This window comes from Leptopilina heterotoma, unplaced genomic scaffold (assembly GCF_015476425.1).
Source record: "Leptopilina heterotoma isolate Lh14 unplaced genomic scaffold, ASM1547642v1 Lhet_237, whole genome shotgun sequence".
Classification (NCBI taxonomy): domain Eukaryota; kingdom Metazoa; phylum Arthropoda; class Insecta; order Hymenoptera; family Figitidae; genus Leptopilina; species Leptopilina heterotoma.
In genome coordinates this window covers 274,281-290,313 of record NW_025110953.1, presented here as the reverse complement: position 1 = coordinate 290,313, position 16,033 = coordinate 274,281, and the positions used below count along the sequence as shown (strand labels likewise).

General features: G+C 19.7%; 2 protein-coding genes across 3 annotated transcripts in view; both read right to left on the bottom strand.

Moving 5' to 3' along the window:
- Nucleotides 1-2,642: 2,642 nt before the first annotated feature.
- Nucleotides 2,643-9,129, bottom strand: LOC122502763. The gene is made up of 8 exons (XM_043612963.1): nucleotides 9,055-9,129; nucleotides 8,203-8,310; nucleotides 7,469-8,002; nucleotides 6,748-6,799; nucleotides 5,914-6,393; nucleotides 4,065-4,180; nucleotides 2,911-3,035; nucleotides 2,643-2,806 (listed from the first exon to the last, which is right to left on the bottom strand). Exons 1-8 carry the CDS (start codon nucleotides 9,127-9,129, stop codon nucleotides 2,767-2,769), a joined length of 1,530 nt encoding a protein of 509 aa, XP_043468898.1. The 3' UTR covers nucleotides 2,643-2,766.
- A 4,370-nt stretch (nucleotides 9,130-13,499) lies between these two features.
- LOC122502775 (janus kinase and microtubule-interacting protein 2-like) overlaps nucleotides 13,500-16,033 on the bottom strand; it is a 205,919-nt gene continuing 203,385 nt past the window's right edge. The window contains exons 14-15 of one of the 2 annotated variants that reach the window (XM_043612978.1): nucleotides 13,883-14,032; nucleotides 13,500-13,568 (exon numbers count right to left, since the gene is read on the bottom strand). In XM_043612978.1, the coding sequence (XP_043468913.1) occupies nucleotides 14,006-14,032 (27 nt within the window). In that variant the 3' untranslated portion in view covers nucleotides 13,500-13,568; nucleotides 13,883-14,005. Of the gene's footprint in view, nucleotides 13,569-13,882; nucleotides 14,033-16,033 lie in introns of those variants that run through there. The other variant, XM_043612976.1, reaches the window with a different exon arrangement.

Here is a 16,033-nt window from a genome sequence, read left to right as displayed (position 1 = left end):
GTAATTTTGAAATAGTGTTTTTTTGGAATACCGCACAAACTCTTCTTAATTTCCTGATAATTTTCTATCGGGGTTGCCACAGGTCTAGGAAATCAGGGAAAAATTAGGAAAATTTATTAAAAGTACTGGAAAAATATCAAATTTCAAAACTTCCAGAATTACTTTTTTAAAGATATTAATTGCAATTACTTTTTTAAAGTTATTAATTCTAATTGTGGTGTTCGATTTATTATTGTTATGCAAATTACAAAATTTTTTATTTTCAAATATAAATTTTTTAAATAATTTCATAATCAAAACTTAAAAAAATTCACTTATTAAGTACAACATTAATTATTATTACTGTTCATATTTTCAGAAATTTTAATAAAATTATACGAAACAATTCAATTATTTTCTAAAATTTTAATAAATCCTTCTAAACAGTTTAATTATTTTTTTAAATAGTAAAATCTTTACAAAAATTTAATTATTTTCAAATTAATTTTAATTAAATTCCTCCAAAGAATTCAATTTTTTAAAAAAAATTTTAACACATTTCGAAAAAATTCAATTTTAATCTAAAATTTTAATAAATCCTTCGAAAAAATTAAATTATTTTTATAAATAGTAAAATTCTTTGCAGGCATTCAATAATTTTAATGGAATTCCTGGGATGAATTCAAATATTTTTAAATATTTCCATAAATTTCAATTATTTCCTAAAATTTTTTAATAAATTCTTCGAAACAATTCAATTATTTTTATAAATACTAAAATTCTTTGCAGGAATTAAATTTTTTTAATCCAATTTAAATAAAATTACACGAAAGAAATTATTATTTTTAAAAATTTCCATAAAATTCAATTTCAACAAGAATTTAAAATTCTCTAAAAATAATTCATTTATTCTCAAAATATTTTTAAAAAATTCTATATAAAAAGTAAATTACTTGCAATGCAATTTTCAAATATATTCGTCAAAAAAATTGAATGAATTCAATTATTTTTAAAAAATTATAAAATTCTTGTAATGAATTCAATTATTTTGAATATACTTAATTCTAATAAAATTCTTTAAAGAAATTCAATTATTTTCGAAACAACTTTAATTGAATTTCTCAAAAAAATTTCATTATTTTCAAATATTTCTATAAAATTCTTCATAACAATTTAATTATTTCTTAAAATTTTAATAAATTTTTCGAAACATTTCAATTATTTTTATAAATAATAGCTAAATTCTTCGCAATAATTCAATTATTTTTATAAATAGTAAAATCCTTTGTATAAATTCAATTATTTTCAAAACAATTTTAATAGAGTTCCTCGAAAGAATTAAAATTTTTAAATATTAACATAAAATTCATTTATTTTCTAAAATTTTAATAAATTCTTTGGAACAATTCTCTAAAATAAAAAGAAAATTGATTAAAAAAAAAATTATGTGTATGAATGATACTTACTCAACAATTCAATTATTTTTATAAATAGTAAAATTCTTCGCAAGAATTCAATTATTTTCAATACAATTTTAATAAAATTCTTCTTCATAAAATCCAATTGCTTTCAAAATTTTCAATTAAAATTATTAAAGAAACTCAATTAGTTTAAAAAAAATTTAAAGAAATTCTTCAAAAGAATTTGATTAGGATTTTTTAAAATTTTAATAAAATTCTTCCCGAGAAATCAGTTATTTTCCTAAATAATAAAATTTTTTGAAGGAATTTTATTATTATCAAATTTTTTGATAAAATTCTTTGCAATAATTCGATGATTTTCAATACATTAATTTTAAAATTGAAAATATTTGAAAAGAAGAATTATAAAAAAGTTTAGAAACAAAAAAGCAAACAACAACTAACTTCAAACTATATTGAACAACTTTTAGTTTTAAGAGATAAATATTTAAAGAATTTTTAAAAATACTTGAATTTAAAAAAATATTAAGTATACTAAATTTCTAAATTTCTAATTTAAATATTCTAAAATTTAAATTCTAATACTTCTAAATTTCTATTAAAAAGAATTAAATTTTAAAAATAATTAAATTAAAACATTTTAATGAATAATTTATTGGAATTTTTGTCTCTTTTTGACAATATAATTGAACTCTACAGAATATGAAATTGAATTTATTAAAATAATTTAATTCCAATATTTTAATTTCTAATTTCATAATTATTGAAAGCATTTTTATAAATAATTTTTTTAATATAAATAATTTAATTTCAAAAAGTTTTAAATTGAAATTTCAGAAAATTAGAATTTTAAATAATTTTAAATAAAAATTCTGAAGTTTTTGAAAAATTTTTATTTAAACTTTCTTGAAATCAATAAATTGAATTTTCGAATATATTTTAATTAAAAAATAATACGAAAATAGTCTGAAATTTCATAAATTTGATTTGTAATTTGATTTGTATTTTAAAATTATTTTAGGTGATCTTTCTTTTTTTCTTTGAATTCTCAGAGAACAATTTCAAAAATGATTAAAAATAATTGATTTAAACAAGAATTTTAATATAGAATTGAATTATTTTTTTGATAAATATTTTTAACATAAAAATATGATTTCCTCTTTGTTTAAAAATATTTATAAAACTCTATAATAGGAAATGATATGGACAGAAAATTTCCAAAAATAGTAGAACTGTGGGTAATAATTTAAAAAATTCGTTTATTATTTTTTCGTTTATTAAAATTTACATGGACATATTCACAATAATTTTTTCGAAAAATTATAATTTGTTTGTTTTATTTCATTACTTGAAACAAACTAGTTCACTATTCACATTTTCCTCCACAGGCACAGTCATTTTCTTGCCTAAAACATTTTTTTTTTATTTAATTACCTTTCGAACAATTTTAGAATTTAAGTTCCTCTTAAATGCAAATTATTTATTATATTTTTACTGTAAAATAACTTACAATTTGAGAGTTTTATTTTTTGAAGTGGACATTTTTTGACGGGGACTTTTTGATGTATTGTTGCAAGAAATTGTACTTATATCAGGAACGCCTTCAATAAAATATCCACAACCGCAGGAGCAGAGCTATAAAATAGTATTTTATTGGCGCATTGCATAAGATATATTGCCTACACTTATATAGCAAATGATTTTACAAAGACAATGGAAAAGACATTCATTCACAAATATCTTTCTTTTTTCCATTTTGAATTAAATTCGAAATGTTTTTGTAATTAAATAAATTCAACATATGTTAATACCTATGTTGAATTAATTATGTTGTTAATTAATATGTTCAAATTTTTAATTTATTAAAAATATTTAGGATTTTAAATTTATAAATTTACTAAAATGTAGAATATTCTCTAATTTGTACAATTAGTAATACGTAAAATTTTCTAATTTATAAATTTAATAACATTTAGAATTTTTTAAATTATAGTTTTTTAATATTTAACATTGGTAAAATTGGTAACATATTTATAATCAACGATTAAAAGAGAAAAAATATTTTTCATACCGAAAACAGTAAAATGATTTATATACAAATTTTTTTTTTCTAAATTATTAATTAAAAAATTAAGCACAACATTTTTTAATACAAAAATATACAAAAATTTAAACTGAAAAATAATTTTTTTTATAAATAGGTTTAATATTATTACAAACATTGTAAACTTCACCGACGTAATATTTGTTAGTACTTCAATAAAAATTTAAGAATTTGTTAATATTTATTTTTATTTATATTTTTTATTTATATTTATTTTTTTATTCAGAATTGATAGAGAAAACAATGTGGAATATAAAAAAAAATGGAAATTTATTTTAATTTATTTAGAATTGATAGGAAAAAAATGTGAAATTTAAAAAAAATAATGGAAATTTATTAATATTTATTTATTTAGAATCGCTGAAAAAAATGTGGAATCTTATTATTATAATAGAGAAGGTGTACTTAGTTTAAAACGTTGCGTGCGTGCATCCGAGGAAAACCATTGTTTAGAAATATTTTCAATAGTAAGCAATTTAATTGCAATTACTAGTAAAATATATAATTTGAGAATGATATCACAGAGCGTTTATCTATATTACATTTAAATAGAAACTTACCTTTTCTGCACTTGTCGCAGGACTGAATAAATTACTCGAACAGTGCGCTTCTTCCAATGATGCATTTCGATTTACATTTATTTCTCTATCTGATCTCTTCACATTTCCATCGCGACCTTATGACAAAAGATAAAATTATTATTTCTTCAAATTTACTTTTTTTTATAGAAGAAGTTCAAGAAATGTGATTTCTAAAGAAACATTCAGAAATTATATTATATAATATAACTTTTCAATGTTTAAAATTATTACAAATTATTTTAAATTAAATTTTATCTTTTTTTATCATTGAATTTTTTAATTTTCTTCTAGATTATTTTTTTTTATTAATAATTATGCTCTACAATAAGTTTTATTCGTTTAAATGAACGAAATATTTGTTATTAACAAAATTTTCATAAATTACTGATTGCAATAAAAATAATAATCTTAAATTTTTATATTTACAAACTTTATAATTAATTTTTATTTAAAGTGACGCAAAATTATTTTAATAAAAATTATATTAGAAGAAAAAGTAAATAAATCTCGAATAATCTGAACGTTTAAAATTTTAGGAATCTCAATACCTTGACAATATTGAATTTTTTCGAAGAAATTCATTCAAATTTTTCAAAATAATTGAATTCTTTCGAGAAATCTTTATTAAAACTGTATTGCAAAATAATTGAATTTCTGTGAAGAATTTTATTTATTTACGAAAATAATTGAATTCTTGTGAACGACTTTTTCAAAATTTTTGAAAATAATTGAATTCTTGTGAAGGATATTTTCCAAATTTTTAAAAGTAGTTGAATTTGTCGGCAGATTTTTATTATTTATAAAAATAATTTAATTCCTGCGCAGAATTTTATTAATTTATAAAAATAATTCAATAGTTGCAAAGGATTTTATTTAAATTTTAAAAAAATAATTGAATTCCTGAGCAAAATTGTATTATTTATAACAATACTTGAATTCTTACGAAGAATTTTACTAAAATTTTGGAATGTAATTGAATTCTGTTGAAGAATTTTATTATTTATGAAAATAGTTGAATTCTTGTGAAGCATTTAATTATAACGTTTAAAAATAATTGAATTTTTGCGGAGATTTTTGTTAAACTGCTTGAAAACATTTGATTTCCTAAGAAGAATTTTATTATTAATTAAAATAATTGAATTATTGGGATGGACTTTATCAAATTTATTGGAAATAATTGAATTCGTGAACAGAATTTTATTATTAATTAAAATAATTAAATCATTGCAAAGGATTTTATTAAATTTTTTGAAAATAATTTGATTTCAAAGCTAAATTTAATTATTCATAAAAATAATTAGTTTCTTGATAGATTTTTATTAAAATGTTTGAAAGTAATTGAATTCCTGAGCAGAATTTTATTATTCATGAAAGTAATTAAATTTTTTCGAAAGATTTTGTTAAATTATTTTTGAAAATAAATGAATTTCTTGGAAGAATTTTTATTAATTTTTAAAAATAATTGAATCCTTTCTCGATAATAATTGAATTATTTATGAAAATAATTGAATGCTTGCGATAAATGTTTGAAAAAAAATAATTGAATTGTTTTGAACAATTTAAAAGAAATTTTGGAAAATAATAAATAATAGAAAACAACAATTAATCAGTCAATTTAAAAAATTTTGAAACTTTAATTATTTAAAAATTTTATTTATTTTATTTTATTATTTAAATTAAGATTAAAAACGAATTATTAATATTTTTTTACTTATTAATAGCTTTTCAACTAAAAAAATATTAAATAAATATAAAATTTTCTAAAAAATTAACAAACATATTTTAACGAAACAAAAATTATTAAAAGTAATAAAAATGTAAATCTCACTGTCAATTATTATTCCTTCTTGATATTCAGAACAACAACTATTTTTTCCTTGTGTTGTACAATTTTGTTTTAATTTTTTCATCCAATCTGGAGAACACTGACAATCAATTTTTTCTGAATTCGTTATTTCCTTTGAAGGCAACGAGCACTCATTACAAGCAGTTGTAATTTTTTCTTCTTTACAAAAATTTCCCTCAATAATTTTCTCTTTGGATTTTTTTATAGTTTTCGGTATTCTTTTACCAAATGAAACATCTTTTTCTGTAGGTACTATTTTCATTGGCGCTGAACATTGGCATAATTTTCCAGTTTTACTAATTTTCTCCTCTAATTTTACAGTTATTGTTGATTTTTCCACTTGTTGTTTCTTATTCCCTTCACAAATCTCTTCTCTGTTTTTGAATAAATTTTTTGGTGCCATTTCGGAACATTTTAATGGTTTTTCCGGTTTGTCACAATTTATTTGTTGCTGAAACGTTTCTAAAAAGTATTTATTTTTATTTTAGTTTTTTATTTTATTATTTTTTTTATTAATTTTTATTTTTGTTTTTATTTTACTTATTTATTTCAATTTAAACGAAGAGAAAAAAAATTATGCCAGTTGAAAACAAAAAATAATTTTCATTTGTAAAAATGATAATATTAAAAAATTAATTAATTAATATTAAAAAATAATTTTGTAGAAATTGGATTTAAAAAGCGATTGTTACAGGAATGTTTTGAAATTTTTTGAAATTTTTGTGCTTTTGAAACAATGGATCGTTATTTATTTATGAATGAGTTAAAAGTAAATAGTTGCGAGAATCATCTGTATAATTTATGTTAATATCTCACCTTTCATTGCTTCTTCCCTACACATCTCGTCTTCTCTTGATTTCCAAGGCTCCTGAATAATTCAGTTTTAATTTTTAAATTTGTTAATAATTTTTTTCTTTAATGAAAAATAAATTGAAAGGGTCCTTTTCTAATTTGAAAGCCCGTTGATACTTAATAAATAAATAAGTAGATAAATAAATAAGTAAATAATTAATAACAGTAAAAAAATAATAACAATTAATAGCAAGAGTAATAATAATAATTATAATTTTTGTTATCATCTTAAAGTTTTTGAACGTTTAAATGAACGAAATTTTTGTCTATTTAAATATTTTTCAAAATTACTATATAAAAAGGACAAATAATTAAAATTAAATTTTTTCTTATAGTTAAGAATTTAATCTCTTTAATAAAAAAAAATTGTGAAAAAATACAATTTAAAAGAAGTAAAAAAATTTTTTTTTTTTATTTGAACGTAAGAAACTTTAGGAACTAAATATTTATTAAATATTTTCTTTGTAGTTAAGAATTTTATACTTTTAATGGAAAAAATTTTTTTACGAAAAAATAAAATTTAAAAGGAAAAAAATATTTTTGTTAATTTGAACGTTCGAAACTTTTTGAACATTTTTTAACTTTTTATATTTAAAATATATTTAAAATTTTAAATATATTTTATATTTTTAACTTTTATGTTAAATTAATTGTCATTATACTAAATTAAATATTAAAAAAATACTAGAATCTTTCGAGTTGATGTTTCAGCAACATTGATAAATTTTTCTTCCTTGGGAGATTTTTGAATATCCTTTTTTCTTCTCTCCTGCTTGGATGACTTGGCACATTCTTCAGTTTTCATCAATTTTCCTTTATCGTCAGTTGAACATTTACAATTTTCACATTTTAATTTTGTCGACTCTTTCAATTTGAAATTATTATTATTATTATCATCACTGTCGATTGACTTCGAAGGATAATTTACATTATGAGCTGTGTTAATTTCAAAATTTGTTACACATTCTTCTTTTTTATCTGCTCGATTATACAAAATTGAGACAGTTTTGTTTGGTTCTAAATTAATTTCTTCATTTTTTTCACTCAATTTTTCTCCCTTTTTCTCCAATAATAATTCTTGTGGTGGTATTTTTTCCGATGGAATATTAACGCAACTAGTCCATGTTTTTGAACATGAACAATTTTCACCGCATTCACAAATCCATTTTCCGCTTGGCGTTAATATATCGTTGCCCCAATCATTACAGGAGCAGGCCATCTTTAATTTGAAAAAAAAAATTTATTTGGGAGAAAAAAAGTGTAATTAAATTTTATTCAATTTAATTCAATTTTTTTAATTTTTAAATTCAATTTAATTTTACTTTTATTTTATTTTTATTATATTTTTATTTTATGCATAAAAATAATAATGTTTGGAATTTTTTAATTATCATTATGTATTAAAAAATGTAATTGTACTTGAAAATCATCAGTTGAGTCACATTTCACTTTTATTGTTTCCTTCAAATTCTTCACTCTCACAATTGTCGTCTCTAATGGTTCGATAAAATGACGCAGTTCGTTTACCTGAAAATATTTTAGATCAGAATTTACATTAAATAAACAGTTAAAAATAAATAATATCAAAAATTAATCTTTATTATTAATCACGAAATAAAATTTAATTTGCAATTAATTTTTCGAATTTAATAGTAAATTCCAATAAATAATACTTAAAAATAATTCTTTATTTAAAAAAATATTAATAATTTTTATTATTAACTTTAATTAATTACGAAGAATAATTTAATATACAAATAATTTATCGAATTCAATAATAAATTCCAATAAAAAATAAATAATACCAAAAATTAATCGTTATTTTAATAACAATTACTAATTTTTTTGTGATTAATTTTAATTGACCACGATCAATAATTTAATTTGCTAATAATTTTATGAATTGACAAATAAATTTCAATAAGAAATAAACAGTAACAAAAATCAATTTTTATTTTAATAACAATATTAATTTTTTTTATAAATTTTAATTTATCAGAGACAATAATTTAATTTGCAAAAAGTTATACGAATTTAATAATAAATTCGAATAAAAAATAATAAATAAATATTACTAGAATTTAATCGTTATCTTAATAACAATTAACATTTTGAGATTATTTTTAATTAATTACAAATAATAATTTTATTTCAAAATAATTCTATGAATTAAATAATAAATTCTGAATATAATTAAATGTAATAATAAATTAATTGACATAAAATAAATTGGAATAAGTATAAAAAGTATAAAAAGTATGAAAAAAGTACTTTAGCCTTTTGTAAAATTTCTTCAAGATGTTCAATTAAATTTTCCACAATATTTGTATCTCTTTCACGTTTCATTGGATTAATTAAGAAAATTTATTTATTTAAACAAAATGAAAATATTCTATTTTTTTATTTTGAAAAATGTTAATAATAAATGTCCTGAAAATTAAATTTTTTTCGATTAAATTTCAAATTCGCTTATTATTCATAATAATTGGCAATAACAGGAATTACAATAATAATAATTAATAAATAAATAAAATTATTTCAAAAAAATTAAAATTCTTCATTTAACGACAATTCTTATAATCGTTATAATATTTATCATTTACAATTTTTATAATTTGTAAATATTGTAATAATTATTACAATTAATAATAATTCTAAAGTTCTGAATGTACAATCGAATAAAATTGATTAATTTCTTTTTCAAATAAAATTTTTATTATTAAAACTCTGCGACACTATTAAAAAAATTAATTACGTAATTTCTAATAAAGTAAAATTTAAGTTTATTATTTTTATTCCAATCAGTAATTTATGAGAATATGTTTAATTAAATTTTATCGTACATTTGAACATTGAAAACTTTTGGAGCATAATTAATTTAATAATTAATTTATTAATTATAATTATTACAATTGACTCGTTTATCTAATTAAATAATTTATTATGCAATTAATTTGTCAGTGCGAAAATATTTAAAAACACGAAAATGAAATTAACATATTGATGTAATCGTTAATTACCTGATAAATTATTTAAATAGTGAAAGTAAGTAGAAAAAAATAAGTAAAAACACGCGTAGAACATATAATTTAATTAATTGCAATTAATTACCATTCATAATTCTAATTGTAAACATCCGTCGAGTATTTTATAAAATAATTGATATATTCCTCAATAAATCTACTTTCCTTCCAAGAAATTTTATTTTCTGTAACGAAATAAAAATTTATAACTAGAGAAAAGAGAAAATTTCTTCAAACGACAATTTTTTTTATATAAAACGATTAAAAAATTCAAATTATTACTTTTTGGTTAGAAAAAATTAATTTCTATCATTTCTAGATACATAATGACGTTTCCGGCCAAAAGAAAAAAAAAATTCGCAGATAATTTCAGACTGAATTGTCTGAATTTAGAAGACAAATTTTTGAAAACGTCAAAATTGGTCAAATTTTTTGGTGACAATAATAAAAACTGATATAAATTTAATAAAAGTTTTCTGCAAAAAAAATTTTTTAATTTTAAAAAGTGAAAAATTCGTCGTATTACATAATGTCTGATAGTAAATTGTGCAGTTCTTCGTTAATAGATAATGATAAAAGTAAAAAGGAAAGAAATAAGAAGGAGAGCTGCTGGAAAACGATTCTCAGTCATTATGAGAAAAGAAACGCTTCTCTGGAAAGGCGCCAAGCGGCTTTGATCGAGAGAGTTCGTTTTATGGAGTGTGCATTGCCAACTTTATTAATGCAGTCTGTCGTTGCTAATAAATGTCCACCTGATATGAAAAAACTGTAAAAAAAGGTAAAAAACTAAAAAATTGAAAAATTTATATAATAATAATAATATTTATGTAGTAATATAAAATATTAAATAATAATAAAATAAAACTTGTAAAAAGATTAAATTTTTTCTAATTCAAAAATTATAATTTTTCTGTTTGATGATCAGCAAGAAAATTTACAGTCTATAATTAATTTTATAATTAATTTATATGTTATAGTTTTTTTTAACTAATTTGATTTAATTAATTAAAATTTATTCTTATTTAATTTATAATATCTTTTTTTATTAATACATTTATATATGCAAATATTACATTATTCGACAGCTTAATTTCAGGTTTTTCGCATTTACTTACTGACTACGAAGAAATTCTAATTTTTTTTTCATTTTAAATAACATTAATAATGATATTAAAACAATAATAATATAATAAGAATAATAAATGATTATGATTATAATTATAATTTATAATAATAGAAAAATTGAATATAATTAACGGAAGTTAAAATTAGGTATCGACGACTTTTAGTCATTTTTTTTACAATAAACAATATACAAGTAGAAAATAAGATTCTAAAGGGCAACTTAAAATAATTACGAATTAATCGACTAGAGGCATCAGCTAAATTCTAACTCATGTCATGTACGCAATATTACAGATTTTTACACTCGGCAGCTTCTTTTTTTTTCCTTATATAAATTATACAAATCGAGTCCGCAATTTTACAACGTCCAAAAAATAAGAGAATTATTTAAAAAGTGGTTTTTAATATTTTTCAGTAGGTCAAAAAAATCAGTGGCAGTTGAAACACTATTTTATTGCTTCTAAAGTATAAAAAATAGTGTTTCCACTTCTTAGGAAAATTTAAAACGTTATTTAAAATTTTTTAAATTAAATATTAAAACTTTTCTCTCTCAGGAAAATAATTAATTTCTTTTGTTTTTTAGCGTTGCAAATAATAATCCACTTCACAAAGTTTCAACGAACAAAATATTGGATTTGATTTCAAAAAAGAAAAAATACGTCTATAAATCGATTAAATTTGCAAATAAAACAATTGCATATTTTTTTACATAAAAACCTTCCGACAAAAGAATTATTTCGTGTTATCAAAACAATTTCCAATCTTGATTAATTAGAGTCGAAAATTCGTTTGGCAAATTATTTCATAATCGACATTTGAATTATTACTAATTTAATTAAATTCTTCAATCTCCTCTTGTGAATCAAAATTAAATTAATTAATTTATTATAATTGTGAAAACGTCATTTATCAACTATCAATTATTATTGAAATTTACTACAAACGTTTAATTTTCTCTTTTTCTTTTTTTTGGGTAATATAATTAGACAGTCATTAAAAGAAACTAATCAAGATTGAGAGAATCGTTTTTAAGAATAAAACAATAGCAAAATATGAAAATTAATTTGTAGAGTCGTAAAACAATTGTGTTTAATTATTAATTAATAAGTATATAAAGCTGCAAAAAAATGTTCGCATTTTTTTTGATTCGGTATTGTAAAGTATTGTCGATTTAAAAAAATTCGACTTTCTCTTAAATAAACAGATTCGTATCTTAAGAATCACAGTTTCGTCATTTACATACGATCAGGTTGCTTCAAGCGAATACTCTTCTCGGTACTTAAATTTTAATTGGAAAAAGTCTCTATATATGGCTTTTTCTCGAGAGAAACCAAACAATATTCGAATTTTTCATTTTTCATTTTATTTGCAACAAATTATCGAAACCAGCAATTTTGTTTGCAATTCTTTTTTTCATTTCTAAAATGAGAAAACGATAGATTTTTTTATTTTTTAATCGAAAAACTTATGATTTTTTATTTCTTATCAGAAAATATTGCAAATTTTTTTTATCTTTTAATAGAGAAAATCTATAAAAAAAAATCTCTAAAATTTCTTTGTATAAAAAATTTCAATTTTGTTTATTTCTTAATAGAAAATATTTCGATATTTTTATTTCTTAACAGAAAAAATTTCGACTCTTTTTTTATTTCTTTACAGAAAATTGTTCGATTATTTTTATTTCTTTACAGAAAATTGTTCAATTATTTTTACTTCTTAACAGAAAAAATTTCGACTTTTTTATTTCTTTACAGAAAATTGTTCGATTATTTTTATTTCTTAATGGAAAAAGTTTCGACTTTTTTATTTCTTTACAGAAAATTGTTCGATTATTATTTTTATTTCTTAATAGAAAAGATTTCGACTTTTTTATTTCTTAGTAAAAAAAAATTCGATTTATTAATTTCTTAACAGAAAATATTCCAAATTTGATTATTTCTTAATAGAAAAAATTTCGATTTTTTTATTTTTTAGTATATAAAATTTCAAATTCTTCATTTCTTTACAGAAAATATTTCGATATTTAAAAAAAATCTTGACTTTTTTATTTTTTAATTCTCAGTTTTAAAAAGTTTCAAATTTTATTTATTTCTAAACAGAGAATATTTCGATATTTTTATTTCTCAATAGAAAAAATGTCGATTATTTTTATTTCTTAACAGAAAATTGTTCGATTATTTTGAATAAAAAGATTTCGACTTTTTTATTTTTTAGTAGAAAGAAAATCCAATCCTATAATTTTAAAAAGAAAGAAAATTGAATTTTTCATTATTGGAAAATTAAATTTCCTTTTTCTTCTAAAAATGATGTGATACTAAAAAATTTCCAGAATGAAAATTGAAAGTTTGTTTAGTTTCTCTCATATTTTGGAAGCACCCGACACTTATTCTATAATTTTTGTTTGTTTGTAAATCTCTTTAAAAAAATTATTACAATTTTATAATTTGTAGGGCGGAACATTACAAGAAACAAGGCACTTTATTTGCGTCTGTTGCAACGCTTTTTAAAATGCATTTGTCAGAATAAATTTTTCTTTACGAATTTTTACAAATGATTTTCTTTTTTTAATTTTTCGGTAGGACGTATACCATTTCTGGTCATCACTTGGGCTCACCAAGCAGCGCCAGCAAATTTGTCCTGAAAGAAAAAATACAAACTTCAGAATTATAACACTTAATTATTTTTTTTATTGCAATTCAGAAAATAATAATTAAAATAATAATTCAGTAAATATTTAATAAATTATTATTTATTGATAATTAATAATAATATTTACTGAATTACTATTTATCAAGAATAATATTTTTTGAATTGTTATAAAAAAAATTTAATTTAATAAAATTAGCAATTAATTGAAATATTTGCTTTTAATTTAATGTAAATTGAAAAATAAGTAACTTACACTCTAGGAATCCTTTTTTTTTCTTTAGATAAATAGTGAATTTTCGTACCTCATCGGATGCTTCAGAACAACGGTTCCTTTCGAGTTGGACAATTTTTTGTTTGTCAAGCTTGCTGCATTCGTAAAGCCATCAATTTGACTAAATGGTACCGTGAGGAAGAAAATTGGACCATCACCTCCACCGAAAGTAGATTACTTGCTGCGAAAAAAAATCCACATTTCATTACCAGAAAAAGAAAATAAAAACAAATTAACATTTTTCTCCATTCACTCAAAAGATTAATAAATATAAATTTATTTTAGAATTCATGAAAAATTAGCACTTTGTTAGAATTAATTTATGAAAATTGTCGAATTTTCTTTCTTTTTAGAAAAAAAGAAAATAAACAATTTTTTTTTCGCCGAAAATAATTTATTATTTTAAGTAACTATCACAGAAGTTGTAATTTATTTTTTACTCAGAAGTTTTCCTCTGAATGCTCAATAATAATTTAACTGTTAATTGTTTCTAAATATAAGTTTTATCAGGTAAATTTCATTTGCATGTTGAAGCCGTTAAAAAAAATGAAAAACCGCTTCCCAAGAGAGAGTTAACAAGACGCTTTAAAATTTTCAATTAACTGCACAATTTTTAATTAATTAATTTTCTCCTTTTTTTGCATATGCTTCGCTAGGAATAATTAATTAAAAAACTTGCAGTGTAGAGACAATGAATATTGTTATTTTTTTTCTAAGGAAAAAGCAATAATTCAAAGCACCATCACCAAATTACTAAAGCCTGACTACAGTTGAGGATATTAAGATTAAAAATAACTACAAGAGAAAATGATTGTCTACACGATTAATCTACTCGGTGAATTGTTTTTTTGCGTCCATTTATTATCACGATGAACACTGATTTTTAGTGTTTCGAAGAGAATTAAAGACGTTTCAGTTTAAAAGCGAGAAAGTTCGTATGTATTACGAAAATCGCAAGAGTTCCTAAAAGAAAACGTGACGCTCTGAAAGAAAATAATTTTTCACTCAAGTATTTTTCTTTTCTTTTTCAAAAATTTCCCGAATAATTTTCATCAAATAGGGGAAATTTAATTTTCAGAATTTTTCAGTATTTTTTCACTTTTTCAAAATTTTTAGAGTAATTTTTTTAACAAGTTGGGAAAAAATTTATTTTCGGAATTTTTAATTCTACTAAAATGTTAATAAATATTAAAAAGTTCAATATATTTTCTAAATTTTTAATTTATTATAGAAATTCTTAAAGCAGGCTTCGCGCTAGTTAATAAAAAATAATTAGCAAACAGTAATTTTAAAACTATCCTGATAATAAATTCGCTTTTAAATTTTTGTGTAAAATTCAATTATTGTCGAAAATTTACACTTATAATTCTTCAAAAATACGATAATTTTAAATTAAATTTCCAAAGTAAAAAGTGAATTTATTTAAAATACAAAATTAATTTAATCGAAATTTAACAAAATTTACAATTATTTCAATATTTTGAAATTCTTTTCGGGGATTCTATTATTTTCAAAAAATGTTAATTAAATTTTTTCAAAAACCTAATTTTTTCAGAATTTTTAAATTACATAATTAAAAAGATCAATAATTTTGTTAAAGAAATATTAAAATATCTATTGCTATTCACTTTTTCACAAAAATTGAAATTTTTGATAATTTCATTGTAAAACATTTAAAAATTTAATTATTAAAAAAATTACAACGGTTATTCTTTTAAAAATTAAATTATTTTTTAGAATTTTTAAATAAAATTTTTCGAAACTTTAATAATTCTTTAAAAAAATAATAAATTAATATTTTTCTAAAAATAAATAATTAACAACCTTCTACAGAAATGAAAATGATCAAAAGTTTAAATTTGAAAACCTTTTAAAATTTAATATTATTTCTAAATGTTTCTAAGCAGAATTTTATATGTAAGAAAAAAAAAATTTCATTAAAATTTTTGAAAATAATTGAATTCCTGCGAAGAGTTTTATCAAACGTATTGATTATTGAACTTTAGAGCAAAATTAAATTATTTATAAAAATAATTGAATTCTTGTGAAAATATTTATTAAATTTTTGAAAATAATTGAATTTGTAAACATTATTTTATTATTATTTGAAATATTAAAATTTTTGGAATGATTGTATCAAATTTATTAAAGATAATGGAATACCTGAACAGAATTTTATTTT